This window comes from Lissotriton vulgaris, chromosome 2_2 (genome assembly GCF_964263255.1).
Source record: "Lissotriton vulgaris chromosome 2_2, aLisVul1.2, whole genome shotgun sequence".
Taxonomy (NCBI): Eukaryota; Metazoa; Chordata; class Amphibia; order Caudata; family Salamandridae; genus Lissotriton; species Lissotriton vulgaris.
Window position 1 is genome coordinate 129,723,121 of NC_141688.1, and position 20,765 is coordinate 129,743,885.

General features: G+C 47.6%; 1 protein-coding gene across 1 annotated transcript in view; it reads right to left on the bottom strand.

Annotated features, from left to right (window-relative positions):
- Window positions 1–20,765, bottom strand: part of RAB8B (RAB8B, member RAS oncogene family) — a 207,615-nt gene that overhangs the window by 38,145 nt on the left and 148,705 nt on the right. Inside the window, exons 6-7 of the mRNA XM_086959445.1 lie at window positions 16,502–16,567; window positions 4,933–4,983 (exon numbers count right to left, since the gene is read on the bottom strand). Coding sequence (XP_086815571.1) covers window positions 4,933–4,983; window positions 16,502–16,567 — 117 coding nt within the window. The remainder of the gene's footprint in view (window positions 1–4,932; window positions 4,984–16,501; window positions 16,568–20,765) is intronic.

The following is a 20,765-nucleotide window of genomic DNA, read 5'->3' on the forward strand; positions in this document are numbered from 1 at the left end:
TGTCTGTCTGTAGCAACACCCTTTGCCTGTACAGTCTTGTCTGGAAGGCTTTCAGTGCAAGGAAGATGGTCTTCAATTCGAGGTAATTGATGTGCTTTGTCGCATCTGCCGGCGTCCAAAGACCCCTCACTTTGAGTTCCTCCATGTGAGCGCCCCATCCCTTCAGGGATGCGTCCGTGGTGATGGTCACTGTCGGAGTTGGGAGTGTTAGAGGCAGTCCCCTGGTTAAGTTCTCCAAGGTCCACCATGTCATCTCCTTCTGCACTGCGTGCGTCACCACCACAAGATCCTCCCAACTGCCAGAAGCCTGTGACCATTGTTCCTGGAGCCATTCTTGCATGGGTCTCATGTGGAGCCGCACATTCGGCACTAGGTGGATGCACAATGCCATCATCCCCATGATCTTGCTCGCAGTCCTCACTGTCCGAGCTTGTCCCTTCCGGTAGAGGCGAGCTTCCTTGACCAGTGCCCTTGCTCTCTTCTCGCTGGGGAACACTTTGCCCTGTAAAGTGTTGATCTCTGCCCCCAGGAAGATCTTCACTTGCTCCGGCTCCATCGATGATTTCTTCCAATGGACGGAGAACCCCAGGTTTATGAGCGTGCTCGTCACTGTATGTGCATGCTGCTTGCACTTCTGGTACGACTTTGCTTTCACCAGCCAGTCGTCCAGGTAAGGGTATACGTGTATCCCCTGTCTTCGTAAGTGCGCTGCGACTGCCGCGAGGCACTTCGTGAATACCCTTGGTGCTGATTTCAGTCCTAAGGCCAGCGTTGTGAACTGATAGTGGCCCCCTCCGATTGCGAACCTGAGCATATGCTTGTGCTTCTCGTTCATCGGTATGTGTAAGTAGGCGTCCTTGAGGTCTATCGTGACCATGAAGTCTCCGACCTGCAATTGTGGCAGCACCTCCTGCAGAGAGGTCATTTTGAACTTTTGTGTTCTTATGAATTTGTTGAGGAACCTTAGGTCTAGGATGGGTCTCATCTTGTCGTCGACCTTTGGTACTAGGAAGTACGTTGAGTATATTCCCTTGTTCCTTTCCCTGAAGGGAACTCTTTCTATGGCCTGTTTTTGTAGAAGTTCTTGCACTTCTTCCTGAAGCCTCGCCAGCTGTTCTCTTGCTGGTGGCTTTCCCCTTGGTTTTCTGTTTGTTGGCTTTCTCTCCAACTCCAAGCAGTATCCGAATTGGATGATGTTTAGGATCCATTTGTCTGATGTGATTTCTCTCCATTCTTGGAGATAGAACTTTAATCTTCCTCCCACTGGTGTCATGTGGTCATAGGTGTTTAGATTGTCCTGACCCCTTCGTACGCGGTGCCCCCTGGGATCCTTTCTGTGGTCGGGCACCCGGAGGTCTCTGAAGTCACTTCAAGGTGGGCTGCTGCCCCCCTCTTCTATTCTGGCCACGTCCATTCCTCCCTTGAAAGGACTGACCTCTTGGTTGGTACTGCCAGGACTGCTTCTGGTGACCTTGCTGAGCCTGCGAGTCTGCCTGGTGCATCTGCTGGAAGGCCTGGTGCGATGTACCTGGCTGGTTTCCACCTCTCCCGCCGGGCCTCCGTGCCAGGGTGCCTCTCCTGTTGCCTCTGAACTGCAATGCCCCCATGGATCTTGCCGTCTCGTTATCTTTTTAGAGTTGGCATAGTTTCTCGTCAACTGTTGCTCCGAAAAGCGTTTCGCCGTTGAACGGTGTGCTCAGGATACTGTGTTGTACCTCGGGTTTGAACCCTGAGATCCTGAGCCAGGCGTGCCTCCTTTCCGTGACACCCATCATCATGAGCCTGCTGGCGGTGTCTGCCCCGTCCAGGGCCGTCTTAAGGCAATAATTTGCCGCGTTCTTCCCTTCTTCGATCAATTTTTCGGCCTTCTGCCTGGCATCCTGGGGTAGGTCCTTCACCAACTGTCCCAGCCCCTCCATGATCTGATACATGTGCCTGTTTAACAGGGCGTTGGAATTAGCCATTCGCCAGTGGGTCGCGGCATTCCGCTCGATCCTTCTCCCCACCAGATCCATCCTCTTGCTCTCCTTATCCGGTGGTGGGCCCGAGGTAGTGGATACGCTCGCCTTCTTCCTAGCTGTGGCCGTGATAATGGAGTCGGCGGAGACCTCGCCTCGAATGTAGGCCGGGTCCTTCGAGGAGTGTTTGTATTTTCTCTCTGTTCTGGGAGTTACCGCCTTGCATGTTGCGGGCTCTTTGAACACTTCCTTTCCCTGAGCCAAGACGCTCTCGAGCATTGGCAGGAACTGGCTTCTTGTTTGTGTTGGGAGCAATGTCTCTAGCAGGAAGTCTGCTTTCTGCTTTTCCTAGTCGAGCTTTAGCTTGAATGCAGTTGCGGCAGATTGTATCGCCGAGTTGTATGCCCCGATGTCGTCCGGCGGCGAGGGTCTCGAGGGGTATGAGTCGACCGCCTCTTCCGGGCTCTCGGTGTCGACGTCTAGGTAATCCTCCTCGCATGGGTCAGAGGTGGCCGACTCGGCGTCCAACCTATTGCCCTCATCGTCCTCATAGCTGTAATCCTCGTAGGGATTCTCTTCACCTTCCTGGTCGTCGACCATCTCGTCGCTAGGCACATGGTCGTCGACATGTTCTTCTTCCTCCTCGACCAGATCTAGCACGACGTGCTTGGTCTTGTGTGGAATCATGAAGGCACTCATCTCGGCGGCGACATCTTTTCTCCGCTGCAAGAGGCTTGCCATCTCGGCTTCTAGCCGACGCCTCTTCCTTTCCATCTCGGCCGAGTTTTCGGCTTCGGAACGTTCGGCCCCTCTCTTCGTCGTCTGGTTCGGCGGCGAGATTTTCAGCGTCGACGGCTTGGACGTCGAACTGGCTTTCGGGTCCTTGGACGGTGCCGAGGCTTTAGGGTCTTTTTCCCTCTACGTCGATCGGTCCCTTTCGGCGACGATCTTCGACGCTTTCTGCTGCTCAACAGCTTTCGGCGCCAGGGACTCCTTCTCCGAGGATCCGCTGGGCCTGCTTGTGGTCGCGGACGGCAGATGTCGCTGCGTCGGCGCCTTCGGGCTCTTGGCCTCGTACTTTCGAGACTCAGTCTCTCGTGCTCTTGTGGGACGTCGAGTCTCCTACCTTATCAGGCGTCTTCTTGTAATCGGTCTCTACGACCGTGTAGCTGTCGTCTTCGGCGGCAGCGTTGTCCTCCTCCTCCGAGGACATCCCCAGCTCGTACAGCGATGGCGTCGGGGATTTTCCTTCGAGGGCGGCGTGTGCTACCCTCTGTCTCTTCCTCACACGAAGGGTCTTCTGGGCGAAGACGGCGCAGGCGTTGCAGTCCTCGCTTCTGTGTTCTACCGGTAGGCAAAGGTTGCAAACCGGGTGCTGGTCCTTCTGCGCGTACTTGTGTCTGCAGTTCGGGCAGAACTTGAACGGCGTGTTGTCCATCCTCGTGCGTTCAGGCCTCCCTGAACGCGTGGACGTCGACGATCGTCGAAGTTCGAGGTTTTCACCTTCTTTTCTCCTCGTCAATGTTCCAATACAATTCCTTAGTCTTCTTTTTCCAATATCTACTCCAACTTCCACTCTTTTCAGTACTTTCTCCAAAAATGTCTGGAGCCCAACGGGAACGATCCAGACCCGACTGCGGAAAAAAGAATCCGAAGATGGCACCCAAGAGTGGGAGCTTCCGCAGGAAACATGCCGACGTCACCGGAAATGCACCCGAGGAGGTGTGACGCCGACGCCCACAAGGGCTACAAAAAAAAAAAAAAAAAAACAAAGAAAAGACTACGAATCCGGACCCAACCACAAGACCGCGGAATATGCACAGCATAGTGAATCCAGAAAGATTCACGCTGCAAAACTTGCCTTTAGAGTTTCTTGGGACCCGGAGTACTGCATACATGTTCATCGTAGACTAGCTGTGTTCATCAGACTTCAGCCAGGAAAGAGTGCTTCTTCAGAAGGAAAGTACATGATGGCTGGGCTCAGCTCTTCATCACTGGATTTGACTCTAGTCATAAAAGTGGATGCTCCGGCAGTCTGACAGGATCACTCGTGATAACCTGCTGGGTAGACCCCTCCAAATCATTGGTTTATTCAAGAGGTTTATATAGGATATTGATCACGGACTTTGAGCCAGCAAAATCTAGTGGGGATTTCCCAAATAAGAGATGCAACCGGTCTAAAATAGCAACATAAACGTGTAGTCTGAGTCAAGTTATTTTCGTATTACAAGTCTGCTGTAGATATTGAGTAGTTTGTGGCAGACTTGTGTTGCCTGATTTTATAACAAATTATTGCTTAGATGAAATGACACTGTGACAAGAAAAAGATATGTTGACGGAGGACCAAAGCGAGGCAGGCTAACCTAACGCTTTCAAAGCGGAGTCAGACTTCGGAGTTCACGACATCACAGGGATACATCCTTCGGGCGGGGGGGGGGGGGCGCGAGATCTCTCCACCGCAAAGCAACATGCCCAACGGAAGAACATTTGCTAGGATATCCAGGTGCCAACTATCCAAGTATTCTATTTGTCTCACTATCAGAGTAGCCCGTTACCACACAATGCCTTTAGTTTCCCAAATAAGCTGATTTTACCTCAGTTCCCAGAGTCAGAAACCAATTATTCTTGTGTATTCTTACCAAACAGTAACACTCACCTTCTTTCCTTCCTTCCTTCCTTCCTTCCTTTATTCATTCACATGGATGCCACAAATAAAAACAGTCCTCTCATTCGGAATGATACACACCAATTCAAATGCATTTGGCTGGTGAATAACGTAAATGGGTCTAATCAAAAGTATTTGCCAAGCAAGAAATTCTCACATGAAAGTCAATCTTGTGAAGGCTAAATATGTTAGAGCTCATTGCATAATGACGGAAGCGCCCAACTCTAAATCAGCAAATCGCTATCCCACATTCTCTCCAAGTAGAATATTCATATCTTAAAATAATATTTATATAATGAAACTACAAACCATTTTTCTATTGAGCTTCGTCATTATGTCTCGTCCTAGTGTAAAAAATGCCTGTAAAACAAGAAATCAGACAGTGCATTAAACCTCTACAAGCCAGTGGTGGAAATGTCAATTCAGCTCTATAGGAACATCCCCGCTCACCCCAAAAATGAAGGCTCACTGACACTCAACAACAAATATTACTCCGTGCGTACGATTGATCGCAATAAGGTATGAGTCCTAGTTAGGGGCCCATGCCTTGTTCAGTGCTGTAGATTTGCTGACTTTCAATGAAGATCTCCCGGAGGTGTCTATATCTTGTGTAGGGAAACACAAACATCACATCAATTCATGTTTAAAAAAACACAAATTCACTGAAAAAAAAATTGGAAAATGCTACTTACCAATATGCATCTGTCCTTGGCATGTAGAGCTGCAGATTCCTACACTTTGCATTAGATCGCCACCTGGTGTTGGGCTCAGATGATTGCATGTTGTCGTCATCTTGGAAGAAGTCTTTGTAGTCACGGGATAGGAGACTCCTCCCTTGGACGATAGTGCCCATGGGCATCAACTCCATCCTTAGATTGTTTTTAGTCATGATGGGAAATGATGGAGTTAATAGAAATAAAGAAGTGATGTCCATAAGTGTATATCTAATGAAGATAAAAACTGGAAACAGATACAGGTCCCAGGAAGGCGGGAGGGCGTGTAGGAATCTGCAGCTCTACATGCCAAGAACAGATGCATACTGGTAAGTAGCATTTTCCGTTCAAGGCATATGAGCTGCAGATCCTACACTTTGCATTGATTGTGCAGCAGTGTCTCCCCTAGCGGTGGTCACCTGTATCCGTTGCAGTAGTTTAAAAGAGTTTTGAGGACAGCTTGGCCTACTGCAGCTTGCTACTTAGCTTGCACAACAACACAATAGTATTTAGTGAAGGTGTGTGTTGTAGACCATGTTTCTGCTTTGCAGATGTCTTCTAGGGGAACGTTCCCTAAGAAAGCCATGGAGGTTCCTAGTTTGAGTGTGGAGTGCGCTCTAGGAGGAACTGTTAATGTGCGTTTTGCCTTGTGATAGCATATTTGTATACATTTAACAATCCACCTTGCAATTCCTGATTTAGAAATGGGGTTGCCTTTGTGTGGTGGAGATAAATCTACAAATAGCTGCTTTGTTTTGCAAAAGGATTTGGTCTGATCAATGTAATAGAGAAGAGCTCTTTTTACATCTAGTGTGTGTAGAGCTCTCTCTGCTACAGAGTCTGGGATTTGAAAACACACTGGTAACTCCGATTGGTTTAGATGAAAAGGAGTAATTAGGTTAGGAAGGAATTTCGTATTAGTCCGTAGAACCACCTTGTTACGGTGTAATTGTAAAAATGGTTCTTGTATAGTGAAAGCTTTAATCTCACTAACTCTCCTAAGAGAGGTAATAGCAATAAAGAAAGCGGTTTTCCATGTGAGAAATTGCAGTTTACACTTATGTAAAGGTTCAAAAGGGGGGCTTATGAGCCTGGTAAGAACAATGTTTAGGTTCCACACCAGAGAGGGTAGTAACCTAGGAGGAATGATTCTTTTTAATCCTTCCATAAAACCTTTGATTGCAGGTACTCTAAATAACAACATATGTTGTCTGTTTTGTAAATATGCAGCAAAGGCTGCAAAATGTAAACGTATAGATGAATATGCTAGATTACATCTTTGTAAATGGAGAAGGTAACAGATATTTTGGTTGGAAGCATCTAAAGGATCAATTTGATTATTAGTGCAGTAAATGGCAAATCTTTTCCATTTAGCAGTATAGCAAGCTCTAGTAGTAGGTCCTCTGGCTTCTTTAATGATATTCATACTGTTTGGTTACCTTAACCTGCCACCAGAATCTAAGACTTCAGGAGCCAGATCGCCAGATTCAGTTGATTTGGATCTAGATGCCTGATGTCTCCACAGTTTTGCGTTAGCATGGATAGTGTCAGAGACAGTTTTGGTGTGGTGAACCACGGTTGGCGTGCCCATGTGAGAGCTACCAGGATCAGTTTAAGAGACTGTTGTCTGAGCTTGCGTACTACTAATGGTATTAGTGAGATTGGCGGAAAAGCGTACGCACATCTGCCTGACCAGTTCATCCATATTGCACTGCCCTTGGACAGCGGGTGTGGAAACCGGGCAGCGAAGGTTGGGCATTTTGCGTTTGTGTGTGGCAAACAGGTCTATGTGAGGATGACCCCACTTTTGAAAAAATGGTTGAACTTGCAGATGTAGTTCCCATTTGTGAATCTGTTGTGACTGTCAACTTAACAAATCGGCAATCTGATTGTGAACTCCTGGAAGGTGTTCTGCAAGCAGATAGATCTTTTGTGGAATGGCCCATCTCCAAATGTTTTGTGCAAGCTGGGACAGCTTCAGGGAATGTGTGCCTCCTTGTTTTTGTATGTAGTACATGGCTGTCATGTTGTCTGTCCGGATTAAGACAGCTTTGTTTCGTATTTGCACTTGGAAGGACCTCAGTGCTAGGAAAATCGCCAGCAACTCTAGGTGATTGATATGAAGCACCTTTTTTTGAGCGGTCCATCTTCCCAGAGTTGTGTTGTGGAGCAGATGTGCTCCCCATCCTATCAGGGATGCGTCTGTTGTCAGTACTATCTGTCGAACAGGCTCGAGGAAAGGCCGCCTTCTGGACAAGTTTTTGGGGTTCCACCACTGCAGAGAGCGATGTGTGCAGCTGTCCACCAACACCAGGTCTGTAAGTTGTCCTTGTGCCTGATTCCACTGATGTGCTAAACATTCCTGCAAAGGGCACATTTGCAGTCTTGCATATGGTACAAAAGAAAATGCAAGATGCCATCATGCCTATTAATTGCATGAACACTCTGGCTGGGAGACAATGTTGGTTTTGAAACCTTGTGACTAAGGCTTGAATGCTCTGTATCCTGGCTGGACTGGGATAAGCTAGAGCCTGGGAACCGCAACCGGCCCTGGCAAAGTGGTCCCCACTCGGGGGAGGGGAGGGCTGGTTGAAGATGCCGCCAAGCTCTTTGCCAGGGGCCGGTTTTCGGTCAATTTTGGTACAGGGCCTGTTTTGCGGCTATGCTGCAAAAACAGCCCTGTAACAAAAACAGCCCGTAGGGGCCCAAAACCGGCCCCCACCCATGAGGGGCATTGGGGGATTACCCGGTGCCTGCTATGGCCAGTCCTTGGCTAGAGCTGTATTGGTGTTTATTAGCCCCTAGGTATTAATGTACATGAGAGGGCAGTAGATGTGACTTGGTATGGTTTATTGTAACCCCAAAGTTGTGCAGTGTTTGAATTGTTTGAGAACACACTGTTGAACGACTTGGCTTTTATGAGCCAATCGTCTAAGTATGGGAAGACATGGATATGTTGTCTTCTGAGATGTGCTGCTACTACTGCTAGGCACTTTCTAAACACACGTTGTGCAGTTGTGACCCCGAATGGAAGGACTTTGAACGGATAATGTTGTCCTTCTAGCACAAACCTGAGATACTTCCTGTGAGAAGGATGTATGGGAATGTGAAAGTAGGCGTCTTTGAGGTCTAGTGTAGTGAGGAAATCGCCTTGTTGCAACAATGGGAGCACTTGCTGTAAAGTGATCATGTGAAAATGATCCGAGTGTATATACAGATTGAGAGGCCTTAGGTCTAGAATTGGTCTTAGTGTCCCATCCTTTTTGGGTATTAGGAAGTAGAGTGAGTAGACGCCTGTTCCTTGATGTTGCAATGGAACTAACTCTATTGCATCTTTTTGCAGCAATGAGATAACCTCTTGTTGGAGCAGCGTTAGATGTTCTGTGGACATTGGACGATGTCTGGGTGGTATATTTGAAGGGGTAGCTGTAAGCTCTAGGCAGTAACCATACTGGATAACCTATCTTACCCACTTGACTGTTGTGATGGAATTCCAGACAGGTAGGAACTGTGTTAATCTCCCCCCTATAGGAGTGGAATGCTGTTGGGGAAGCTGAAGGAAGTCAGTGTTTAGTGGTGGAGGAGGTTTGATTGTTGTTATAACCTCCACCCCTTCCCTTATTATTACCTCTGTAGCCTCCTCTAAAACATCCTCTATTGGAGGATGTTTGCATATGGTTTCTAAAGGAAGCTGAATTGTCTGCTCCAGTTTGTTTGGAGCCTCCTCTATAAAAGAAGCGACGAAAGGAGCCTCTTGCTTGAGTGGACTGCAGAGCTCCCATATATTTGGCTGTATCAGTGTCTTTTTTCATTTTCTCAAGTGCTATGTCTACCTCTAGACCAAACAATTGTTGTTGGTTGAATGGTTGATTTAAGATGGTTGTTTGCACCTCTTGCTTAAATCCTAAAATGCGTAGCCATGCATGTCTTCTAAAGAGGACCCTAGTGTTTATTGCTCTAGATGCAGTGTCTGATACATCAAGAGCGCACTTGATTGAGACATTTGAAATTAGCTTACCCTCTTGTATAAGGTCATTTTCCTGTGCCTTATATTGGTCAGGTAGATGTTGTAAAAGGGTTTCTAACTGGTCATAATGAGCCCGGTTGTATCTTGCGAGGAGGGCTTGTGTGTTAGCTATATGCCATGTATTGCTAGCTTGTGCAGCTATCCTTTTGCCTGAAGCATCTATTATTTTTGATTCCTTATCAGGAGGTGGTGCCTCACCTGATGTCTCAATTTGCTCTTTTTCTAGTGTTTGAAACGACTAGGGAATCTAAGGATAGCTGTTCTTTAATGTAAGCAGAATCCCCAGAAGCAGGCCTGTACTTTTTTTCTATTCTTGGGTTTATGATCCTAGCTCGTACAGGATCTTTAAACACTTTTGGAGAATGATTAATGACCCCTTTAATCGTAGGTATTATTTGAACAGACTTTTGGGAGTGTTCAAAAGTCTGTAACCAAAAAATCTTCCTCTGCCTCATCGGAGTGCATTGTTACATTGCGATAGATGGCAGCCCTATTGAGTAGATGTCCAAACCCAATATTATCTTCAGGAGGAGAGGGTTTGGATGGATATGTATGTGGGTCAGGCATATCCGGTACATCTTGTGGGTTTGGATATTCCCATTCTGGTGCATCACTAGGGTATGGAAAGGGCTCATCTGGGTCTCCCCCATCCTCTAGGTTATACTCCTTATCATTCTGAGGAGGTGTCTGTGGAGGTGAAGATTGAGGTGGAGAATTTGGTGGTGAATGAACAGGTGAAATTTGAGGGGAAATGTTCAAAGGAATAGGAGGTGAAAGAGGAGGTACAGGAGAAGAAGGGTGCATAGGTGATGTAGCAGAATCCTTCTTTACAGGCACTGGAGTTAAAGGTGCTGTATCTCGCTTCCTCTTCCTATGTGGCATAGTGGAAACATGTCCTGTTTTTGGATCTATGTATATCCTTTTTTGCAAAGGATCAGGTCGAAAAATCTTTTCTTCTTGAGCAATCGCTTTCGGCGCCGATTCTTTCGGTTCTGGGCCTGGTTTTTGCTTGTATTTAGCCTTAGGAGTTGTTATAGAATCATTTGGCATAGTTTTCGGCATCATAGGTAATGTCTTTGGAGTCTAGGCCTGGTTCGAGGGCTTGGAGGCATCAGAAGCAGGCTTTGAAGGTTTCGGCACCGAAGATTTCGGGCTGGAAGCTGTTTTGGTCACCTTGGAAGCGTCGGAAACAGGCTTCATTGGTTTCGGAACTGTCTTGTCTTTAGGAGTTGATGATTTCTGAGTATTCTTCTGAACCGGGACTTCTTTCGGTTTCGGTGCAGAGGGAGCTGGTAGTATCGGAATGTGCGGTTTGCTCGGTATGGAGCTACCGGAAGGCTTTAATATTTTCTTCGGAGCCTGGCTCGATGGCGGGATTTTCGAAGCAGTGTTTTGGTCTAGACTCTGCCCTGAAGGCGGAGTTTTGACCGTTGCCTTTGGTTTAGGTGTTGGAGCTGGAGTAGGGGCAGTTGTACTCATGCGATGACCTGATGGTATGGAGTCATCGGAGCCGTCTGCCTCAGATACGATCTGGTGATAATCGAATCTTCCTCCGGGACACATGGACCTTGGTCGAAGATATCCACTGGTTCCGGAGCGGATCTCTGCATGTCACGTCGACTGGTCCTCCAATGGTCTTCTTGGATCGAATGGACGCACAAACTGTGCAGCTCGACTCGTCGTGTTCTGGTGATAAACACAGGTTACACACCTTGTGATGGTCGCTGCGTGGAAATTTTGCTCCACACACAGGGCTTTTTTTGAATGGTGTCCTTTTCATGAGTTGTAGGTCTCACCACGTGGGTAGGCACAACGGCCCGCGTCAACTACCGGAATATAAAACTGATGAAGTCGAGTCTATGGATATTGATATCGAAAGTGGTTTTATAAAGTTTTGCACGTCGAAGTACTTGGAAAGTAGATTTCGAACCGGAGCGGAAAAGTTGCATGCGAACCGAGTTGCGGAAAAAAAACTAAGGATGGAATCGATGCCCATGCACACTATCGTCCAAGGGAGGAGTCAACTATCTCGTGACTACAAAGACTTCTTCCAAGACGACAACAACATGCAATCATCCGAGCCCAACACTAGGTGGCGATCTAATGCAAAGTGTAGGATCTGCAACTCATATGCCGCAAACCAAATGTTACAGAGACGTTGCAGCCATATTTACGCCTAGCCACACAATACCATAGAAAATCAGCAGTTACAGCTATACTTCTATTTCTACTTATCTGAAGAAACTATAACTTGCACTGTTCGGTAACTTTAGGCCTTACGTAATAATTTAACATAAGTATAACTAACTAGGGGCGTAGTCGAGATGGCAGCACGAATGGTCGCGTATTGTCGCGCTCTGTCGCAGCCTACTGGAATCCTGCTGTACACCCTCAACAGAGATGCCCTAATATCACTGTTGACCACCTCCCCCCCCCCAAATACATTATTTGGGCCCATACAAACTGGACAGGGGCGAAACCCAGCCAATTATGCCAAAGCCAAGAGCTCCGGCCGCGTTGGCGGCAAACTGACTAATGGCCACTGCACGGTGCAAGGGAGGAAGACTAGACCCTCCCCATGAGACTCGCCTCAGGCGAAAGACAGCAAGACTCTGAGATGAACCCCCGATGCCCTGACGACAAAGCTTGCGTGTTAAGTCTGCCAGACGAACCTCCACCCCCCCCACCCCTGAAGGCCTATCCGGCCAAGCAATCCACCTTTCCAGGACGTTTCCAGAGGTGAGCTGAGAGTGAGATTGAGGTTGTGTGGTGTGGTGGTGGGAGGAGGAGTTGCGCGGAGAGTGATGCTACCGCAATGTGCCAAGAGAGACCTTGGGGAATTGGTCCTACTGCATGGTGATCCTGCTCCTCTCTGGGAACTATGAGATCCTCCTTGAGACATACCAGTGGAGAGGGTTGCTGAGAGGTGATGGCGTAGCCAGAGTTCGCCACACCCCTGTCACTTACGCCTCGTGAAAGTCTACTCCTCCACATGGAAGGCCTGGAGTACCTCCCCTCTCCCCTCCCTCGAACATGACTTGCTTTAACTCTAGGAGCCGCAGAAGCAGCACAACACTGACGGGTGCCAATAACTCACCCCCTCCCTCACAGGTGGAAACATTCAACGTAATCGTTTCTTGTTCGTCTATGCCATTACCCAGGTATTCCCGCCTGAGCCATCAGGACAAAGGGCTTCCTTCCCTGGTGGACCTGGTGTGAGGGAAGAGCCAGCTTGAAGGCGGCATCTGGGGATACAAGCGGCCCAAAAACCACTCCATCAAAAGGGCATATGCTGGTACCAGTCTGGGCAAATCCCTGCCCGTAGGCCTGTCTGGGGTACCGGCGTCCCCAGATGGCCCCTCAGACCTGGATGTCACGAACCTGCCCACGTATATTACTGCCAGGCTTTCGACACTCCTCGGGCACGAGGCCCCTTTGGAGCCACAGCACACCGCGGATACCCAACAACCAGGCCGGTGCCCGCCATTCACTGAGGCCTCCCTCCCCAGCTGGTGTATTCTGCAGAACGTGTGTGGGGGGGATCTATTTCGAGCCGTCACTGCAGACGAGTTGCCCTCCGAGGCGGTGTCTATCAGCGATGGGTATCCCTGGAATGTACATGGAAGGGCTCTCCCTGGAATAGGTCTGCTGAGATCCTCCCTGGAATATGCCTGCTGGTGCCCACCACCCGAATGTGCCGATCAAGGCCCTCCCTGGAATGTGATTGCTAGGGGCCTCCCTGCAATGTGTCTGATGGGGAACTTGATGGAAAAGCCAGCAGGGCCCACCCTGGAATGTAGTATTAGGACCCTCCCTGGAATGTCTTGTGGGGCCCTCCTTGGAATGTGGCTGCTGAGAAATGTTGTTGCTAGGGTCCTCCTGCAATGACGGATGGGGAGTGTGCCTGCAGTGTGTGTGAGAGAGAGAGCAGTGTGAGAGACAGCATATGTGTGTTCTAGGGAGAGACAGCAGTGTGAGAGAGACAACAGTGTGAGAGAGACAGCAGTGTGAGAGAGACAGCAGTGTGAGAGAGACAGCAGTGTGAGAGAGACAGCAGTGTGAGAGAGACAGCAGTGTGAGAGACACAGCAGTGTGAGAGAGACAGCAGTGTGAGAGACACAGCAGTGTGAGAGACACAGCAGTGTGAGAGACACAGCAGTGTGAGAGACACAGCAGTGTGAGAGACCTTTTATTTATGTTTGGGTTTTTAAAACCTAAATAAAACGCATTGTTATTTGCAATGTCAATAGCTCAAACTCGCGTAAATATGCGACTTATTGCATTGCAAATGCAATAGGTCTCGCATTTGCGAAAGATTAAGCTATAGGCATTGTAAAGGACAATGCCATTTATTTATCTGTTTTAAAAACAAACACATAAATAAAAGTGTTGTCATTAACAATGCCAATAGCTCAAACTTTTGCAACGGCGAGACCGTTGCATTGTAAATGCTTGTTTAGAACTGAGTCAATCGACCAGTTTTGGGATCTTTAACATGAGTCTTTTGTGGAGGATCTGGATGGAACAGTTCCCTCTGTGGGAGGGAGATCGTACTGTGCCGAGGTTTTCGGTTCCATAGGCTTTTTCGGGACCGAACTGATCGAATCTTTTGGCTTTGTAGTGTCTTTGTCCGGTGGGGCGTGTTTTTTGGGCTCCGACGGTTTTTTCGGCTACGAAGCATGTGAATCAGGTGCTTTCGGTGCCAATTTCTTGCTTGGCTCAGAGTGTGGTTTTGGTGCCGAGGAGCCTGCCTGTGCCAGTTTTCGACACCAAGTGCTTGGATGTGGAAGCAGCTGGCGTGGAGGTGGGAGAAGATGGCTTCTTTTTCGGTGCAGGTAGTGTACCGGCACCGAGGATAGGCTGACTCGAGCCAGAGTCGCCTACAGGCTTATTAGGCTGTTTGCCAAGCCCGAAAGTGGGGCATATGAAGCAGTGTCTCGGTGTGTACCCGGGCCCGAAGGTGAGGGTGTGACCGTAGCCTTTTTCGAGGGTGTCGAGGAAGGGTCTGGGTCGACGTGTGTCCTTACGACCCTCTGTGCCGGAGTGATGTCCTAGACGTCTGAGTCGTCGACCTCTGAGTCGCGGTCGACGCCATGTTCTTGCTGTTGCTCTGGCACGTCGACGCCCTCTTGTAAGATGTCGTCCTCGATCGAAGATGGCGAGTGAGCCATGGTTCTTAGAGCTCGTCGGTCCGAATAGTCTTTTTGGAGCGGAAGGAGGCACAAGCGGAACAGTCTCAGGCCTCGTGCTCCGGTGAGAGGCAAAGGTTGAACACCTCATGTAGATCGGTGTGGGGAAACTTCGACCCACATTGAGGACACTGCTTAAATGTCATCCTTTCCATGAGCCAGAGAGTAAGGCCCAAATAGGCCCGAGGCCTTCGTCGACGACCGGAATCTAAGGTTTTGAGGTCGTGAAGAGTCCCATGGAATGGAAGTGCGCTCGAGACAATACTGTCGAACTGGGTGAGGATTGCGCGCCGAAGGAAAATCGGTTCCAAACTGGAGCGCAGGAAACACATCCGAGCCCGATGGCGGAAAAAAACAATCTAAGAATGGAGCAGATGCCCATACGCACTATTGTCCAAAGGAGGAGTCACCTATCCTGTGACTTCCAAAGACTTCTCAGGACAAAAATAACTGCAAACATCCGGGCCCAACACTATGTGGCGATCTAATGCACAGTGTGTAATCTGCAGCTCATATGCCTCGAACATGTTATTATGAAATCATGAGAAGAGAGCCTCAGAAAGTGTGCATGGTCTAAATGTTGGATACGCCTTCTATTCAGCAGGTGTCTTAGGATGAAAGACTGATGTTTGCATTATCTAGCTCATGGATTCCAAAGAAGCTGATGGGTTGAACACCCTAAATCGTTGAAATAGCTTTCACAGTTAAGAAACACAGGGTACTAAATAAATATAAGCAAATCTAAGGAGCTGATGCAAAACAAAATGAATCTAATTTAGGGCCAGCGATACCTGCGGTATTGGAAAATCCATCTTTCGTCCCCCAGATATTAAGTAAGATCTGTGCTCGAGATATGCGGTAGATCTTTACCAACCTCAGAAGCATTTTGTAAGAAGTGGAGCCCAAATGCTGTTGATGTATAATGGTGGAGACTAGATGGTGTAAAAGTGAACCAAAACCGGGAAGGCGGCAATTGCTTGGTGTGGGATATATCACCTGCAGACTTATTGGGCTATGAGCAAGCCTTGATGTGGTAAATATAAAATACATTTCTGCACCATGGGGAATGATCACATTGTCCACATATTCATTTTAGAAAATTGTTATTTGCGTTTATTAGTGGAAAATAAACAGATAGTTTGGCGAGCAGCTTGTCCCACCCTCAACGCTTTGGCTCAATTCCCCTCAATTGTCTTATGTTGCAATCGAACTATTCTGATTGTGCCATTTATCTGCCGAGTTCAGACTAGTCCATGGTCAGGTCTTGACTGATCAATATTATTTTATATCGCTGTTTTTCTGAGCACTTATCCTGTGGAAGTCACCACTTAAATGTTTTAGTAACCCCACCCCCACCCTGACAGTCATGTTGTTTACTCCTAGAATACAAAACAAATATTTCAGATCTAATAGCATACTTTCTGCTATGCATAACCTCTAGCATTTTAAAATTATTCATGGCAGTCTAGTGTCAGGTGGATCCAACAATAGCTGGATCAATGTCGAGCACTCCATCAGGTCTACTGGGAGTTCCTTACCCTGTTGATGTATATTTCCCCTTGTTCCCAATCCGCCATAAATGTATTATGTGTTGAGCACGTTTAGAGATCTGTTTAAAAAAACATTGTCAGCCAATACGAAGCCTTCTAATTAATTTGGAGAAAAGTATGCAAGCAATTGGCAGCCCAGTAGAGGTAGAAACAGTTGTATACACAACACAAATGTAAACTTTTGACAGCATGAACTGTGTTTGCCCTTAGTAAATGATGTTCCAACTTGTAAAAAAAAAAAAATGCTAGGGAAACGCACAAAATAATGTACGTTTAAGAGAGACATTTATAGGACTTTCACCAGTGGAGAGAAAAAAAGTTTAATTTGCAGACGACCTGTGGCAAACATGGTCTACATTTTCTAAATAGAAAAAAATCATTAAATGCCAGTTAACTTACCTCTTCTACATTGATGCTAGATTTTGCACTGGTCTCCAAGAACTTAATCCCATAATCAATAGCCAACTAGAAAAAGAAACAAAATCAGGCATATTAAACATAATGCAAGCCAAACCAACAATAAAAACTTCAGAGCACATTCTAGCTCTCTAATCTAGTCTTTTAATAGAATTTAGCAGTCAAACTGCAAGTTTAAGACTGATCCTTAAAGCTTGGGGGTTGCCACCTTTTGTAGCTGAAGAAAGAAGACTACATGTATACCTGAAACAAACTGACATTTTTAGGTTTCGCCTGGCGTTACTGCGCAAGCGGTTCGCGCAGGCGAAATCTAATGTTTACAATATTGGCTATAGGAACGTCCCCCGGCTCCCATTGGCTAGCTCCATAAATGGAGGCTAGCCATTGGAAGCCGGATATGTCCGTCAAGGCCGGACCAGATTCGTGGGTGTTCCGGCGATTTTTTCCCTCTCCGCCTCTGCGATGTCGTCATCGTGGGCGGGGTTTATTTTTTTGGGGCGTCCAGGTTTGTGTTAGTCATTCCGCGGCCGACCGCCGCCGGAAGTCCAGGTGAATGCTTTCCGTGTGTTCCCGCACCCCCCTCCCGCTGTCCGTCTTCCCGTTCCTGACCCCCCCGCTGTTAGTGTCTTTCCCGCCCCCCTCTCGCTGTCCGTGCCTTTCCTTGTTGTCTTTTGTAGCTGGTTTCATGCCAAATAGTGTAAGGTGTTTGTGCCGATCACCATATATTGTGGGAGGCGTGCATGTGTTGTGTTGAGTAATGCATTCTGACTAGTTTCTTCGTGTGTAGTTGTTGTTGCACTATCTTTACATTGACGCGTTTATCATGAGTTTGTGATCTTTGCTTGTACTGCGCATAAACTGTCCTGTTTATCTGCTCGATTGATTAACTGTTTTATTTTTTGGGGGGGTTTTTTCACCCCGGCGAGTATGTGGTGAAGGTTATCTTTACTTCTTTGCTTTTTCATCTCAGTTTTAACAGACTACTTCCCAGCAATCACCATAACTTCCTCTTCTTGATTAAATCTTTTCCTCCAGTTCATAGACCTTTCTCCCCCTGCCAACCTACGCCCCTCCCCCTTCCTTTGGGCAGCATTGAGTTGTGCTTCCTACTCTGTTTCAGAAGTTTTTCAGTGTTTTTTGCTGCGCGGCCAAAGAACGTCTCACAAACAGTCAACTGGTTAAAAATAAATCCAGCAGTTGTTGAAGGGGCAGCGCGCAATGAGAACCAGGAAGGCTAATTGTTGCTGCCTCTAAGCATCAGACAGAGCCTCGGGCTGGGGAAGGACAGCTGGACACCTCCGCTCCCTCACAGAGGGCCCCTCCCTAGGCAAAGAGCAGCGTTCTGCGGCTGGAGAAAACATGTTGGGAGGTGGCAGAACAACTGATAGGCATCTGTGTTTGCCTCTTCAAAGAATACAAATTAAAATAAAAAAAATTAAAAAAGTATGAGTCAGAGAAACACACGAGCCTGTGGTGTTCAGTGTGGAGAGCAGCGCGCGCTCCTGTCATGCAATCGTTCCTTTATTGCACGTGGGAGACGGCAGGCAGTGTTCCAGTCTTTTTCATTACGGTTCTGGGACATTATTTTGTCACCCACCCACTCTCCCTCTGCCGCTGTTTATTCCCAGTGCTTTTTTTTTGCCGACAGTCAAAATCTAGATTATTTTCTTACGCCCCCGTTCACTTGCATAATGTTACCATTAGTAACAGCGCACCACAATTGTGCCCGAGGGGTGCTGTTCCCATAGACTCGTCCAAACAAACATTTTAACTTTGTAATGCTTGCAGAAGTTGCTCCGACTATTTAGCAAGGGATGCTGTTAATAACAGTGCTGGCACTAAGCAGTGATCCTGTTATAAAGAACCCATGTGCAGTGTCTTTTAAGGGTGAACAGAATTCTTGTGGAGGGGGATTACGTTATGTGCCACTGTTGACTACATCATGCAAACCACAATTTAATCGCGGCCGTGGGCGGGGTTTATTTTTTCTGACGGCGAGGTTTCATTTGGTCATTCCGCCACCGGAAGTCCAGGTGAGTGCCTTTCTTGCCATTCCCTACCCCCTCCCGCTGTCCATGTGCCTGCCCGCCCCACTCCCGCTGACCGTGTGCCTGCCCGCCCCCCTCCCGCTGTCCCTGTGCCTGCCCATCCTCTCCCGCTGTCCCTGTCCCTGTCCCTGTGCCTGTGCCTGCCCACCCCCTCCCGCTGTCCGTGTGCAGCTAACCCGCCCCCCCTCCCGCTGTCCGTGTTTAATGCTAGTTTGGAGAGGTTTTCGGCTACACAAGCACAAAGGGAACCCTGAAAAGAACTGAATCTATTTTTTTTGTGCCAAGTGAATTTGGAAAGCGCTTCGTGATGGACTGTGTCCATTTTTGGAGAGCTAAATTAGCTGCTGCTGGGGCATTGTTTTTGTTGACGCAGTGTATAGGTTGTGAGGCCGTGTAGCTGCCACCGCAGTGGGCGAGCAGAGGAAGGAAGAGTTCTGGCCTCCGTTTCCTGGCTGTGGCATTCGTGCCCTGGGAGCCTTTCTCCTGATAGCACCATCGGAAGCTGGAGACGGCAGAGTCCCCATGTCTGAAAGGCTCGGTGGTTTCTGAAGCTGTCCAGATGGCTCTCTCTTCTCAAAGTTTACTGAAAGATGTTCTCACTGTAGGTGGGCAATGCTTCTTAAACTGCCACCGCAGTGGGCGAGCAGAGGAAGGAAGAGTTCTGGCCTCCGTTTCCTGGCAGTGCCTTTCACACTCATGCTTCCTCGCACCATCTCGACAGTACTTAGCAGGGCCGAAAGAATGTTAAAAGTGAATGGGAAAGGGAGAAGTGCTTATTTTGTGTGTGTGATTCCCTTCTTCCCCCCACCTCCTAAAGTTCAAGGGCTCAAAGATTGTTTGTAATGGCACAACTTCCAAATGCTGTGATTTTTGAAAAACAAGGCTGTGCAAACTCCATTCGACCCCATTCTAACACCTTGCAATTCCTTCATCTCACTTTTGCAGGTTCTGTCTCTTCATCACTGCTTTCTCCTTTTTATCACCATTTTCTGTTTTTCTCTGACCCCCCCCCCCCGCCCCCTTCTATGTTTCTTTGATGTCTGTTTCTTTCTGTCGTTCAAGGCTGTCAATGAAAAGTAAGTCACAGTCCCTAAAATGACTGCCACTTTGCACGACAGTTTAGGCAATTCTGAATTGGTTTTAAGTAAGGCGATGTCTTTATTTGTACTTTTCTGGAGCTACACCTTTACCGTGGAGTACCCTGGCACTCACTGGTTTTATAGACAATACATCTGCTGAAATCTTTTTAAAAATGGATAGACGAAACATGTTGTTGTTAACAAAACAGACACCTGTTTAGAGATTTAGTGCAATTGGGGTGAAATGACGTTTGAGTGTTTTGTGGCTAGATAAGAAAAGAAGATCTTTCCAGTCAAGCGACAGAAAGTTGCATTTGAAAAGGTTCTGTGTTAAGTGAGCAGGTAAAGGTGCTTTTGACACATTTTCAATAACTTCACACCCGAGGCAAGGCCTGATATTGGTATTCAGTTGGGCAGAGAGACCCTTTCTGATACGGACCTCTGCAGCTTGAAAATGTTTAGGGAACACATGGTCGCAATAGTGTTGATGAAGATGTGCATGAGGGCTTGCATATGTCAGTTTTAAACTGGTGAATTCAGTAGTGGAGGTATTTGTGCTAAGTGTTGCTTATGCCACAAAACAAAATGAAGGTAGGTAGGTACAACGTAGTATAGTTTAAACCACACGAAGAATGGTGGAGGGAGAGGAAGAACTCTTTGTAGATTACTAAGAGTTCTTTGGTCTAGTTATTTATACAGTTTTGGTGGCCTGTAAGATTTTGTTAATCAGTTGTGGACATGATTGTATATATGCACAGTAGTGGTTAAAGGGAGCAGTGGGCGTGTGTGACTGCTCCAGTGTGTGTGTATGTGCCTGCTCCAGTATGTGTGTGTATGACTGCTCCAGTGTGTGTGTATGTGCCTGCTCCAGTATGTGTGTGTATGCCTGCTCCAGTATGTGTGTGTATGACTGCTCCAGTGTGTGTGTGTGTATGTGACTGCTCCAGTGTGTGTGTATGTGACTGCTCCAGTGTGTGTGTATGTGACTGCTCCAGTGTGTGTGTATGTGACTGCTCCAGTGTGTGTGTATGTGACTGCTCCAGAGTGTGTGTGACTGCTCCAGTGTCTGTATGTGTGTGTGTATGTGACTGCTCCAGAATGTGTGCCTGTGTGACTGCT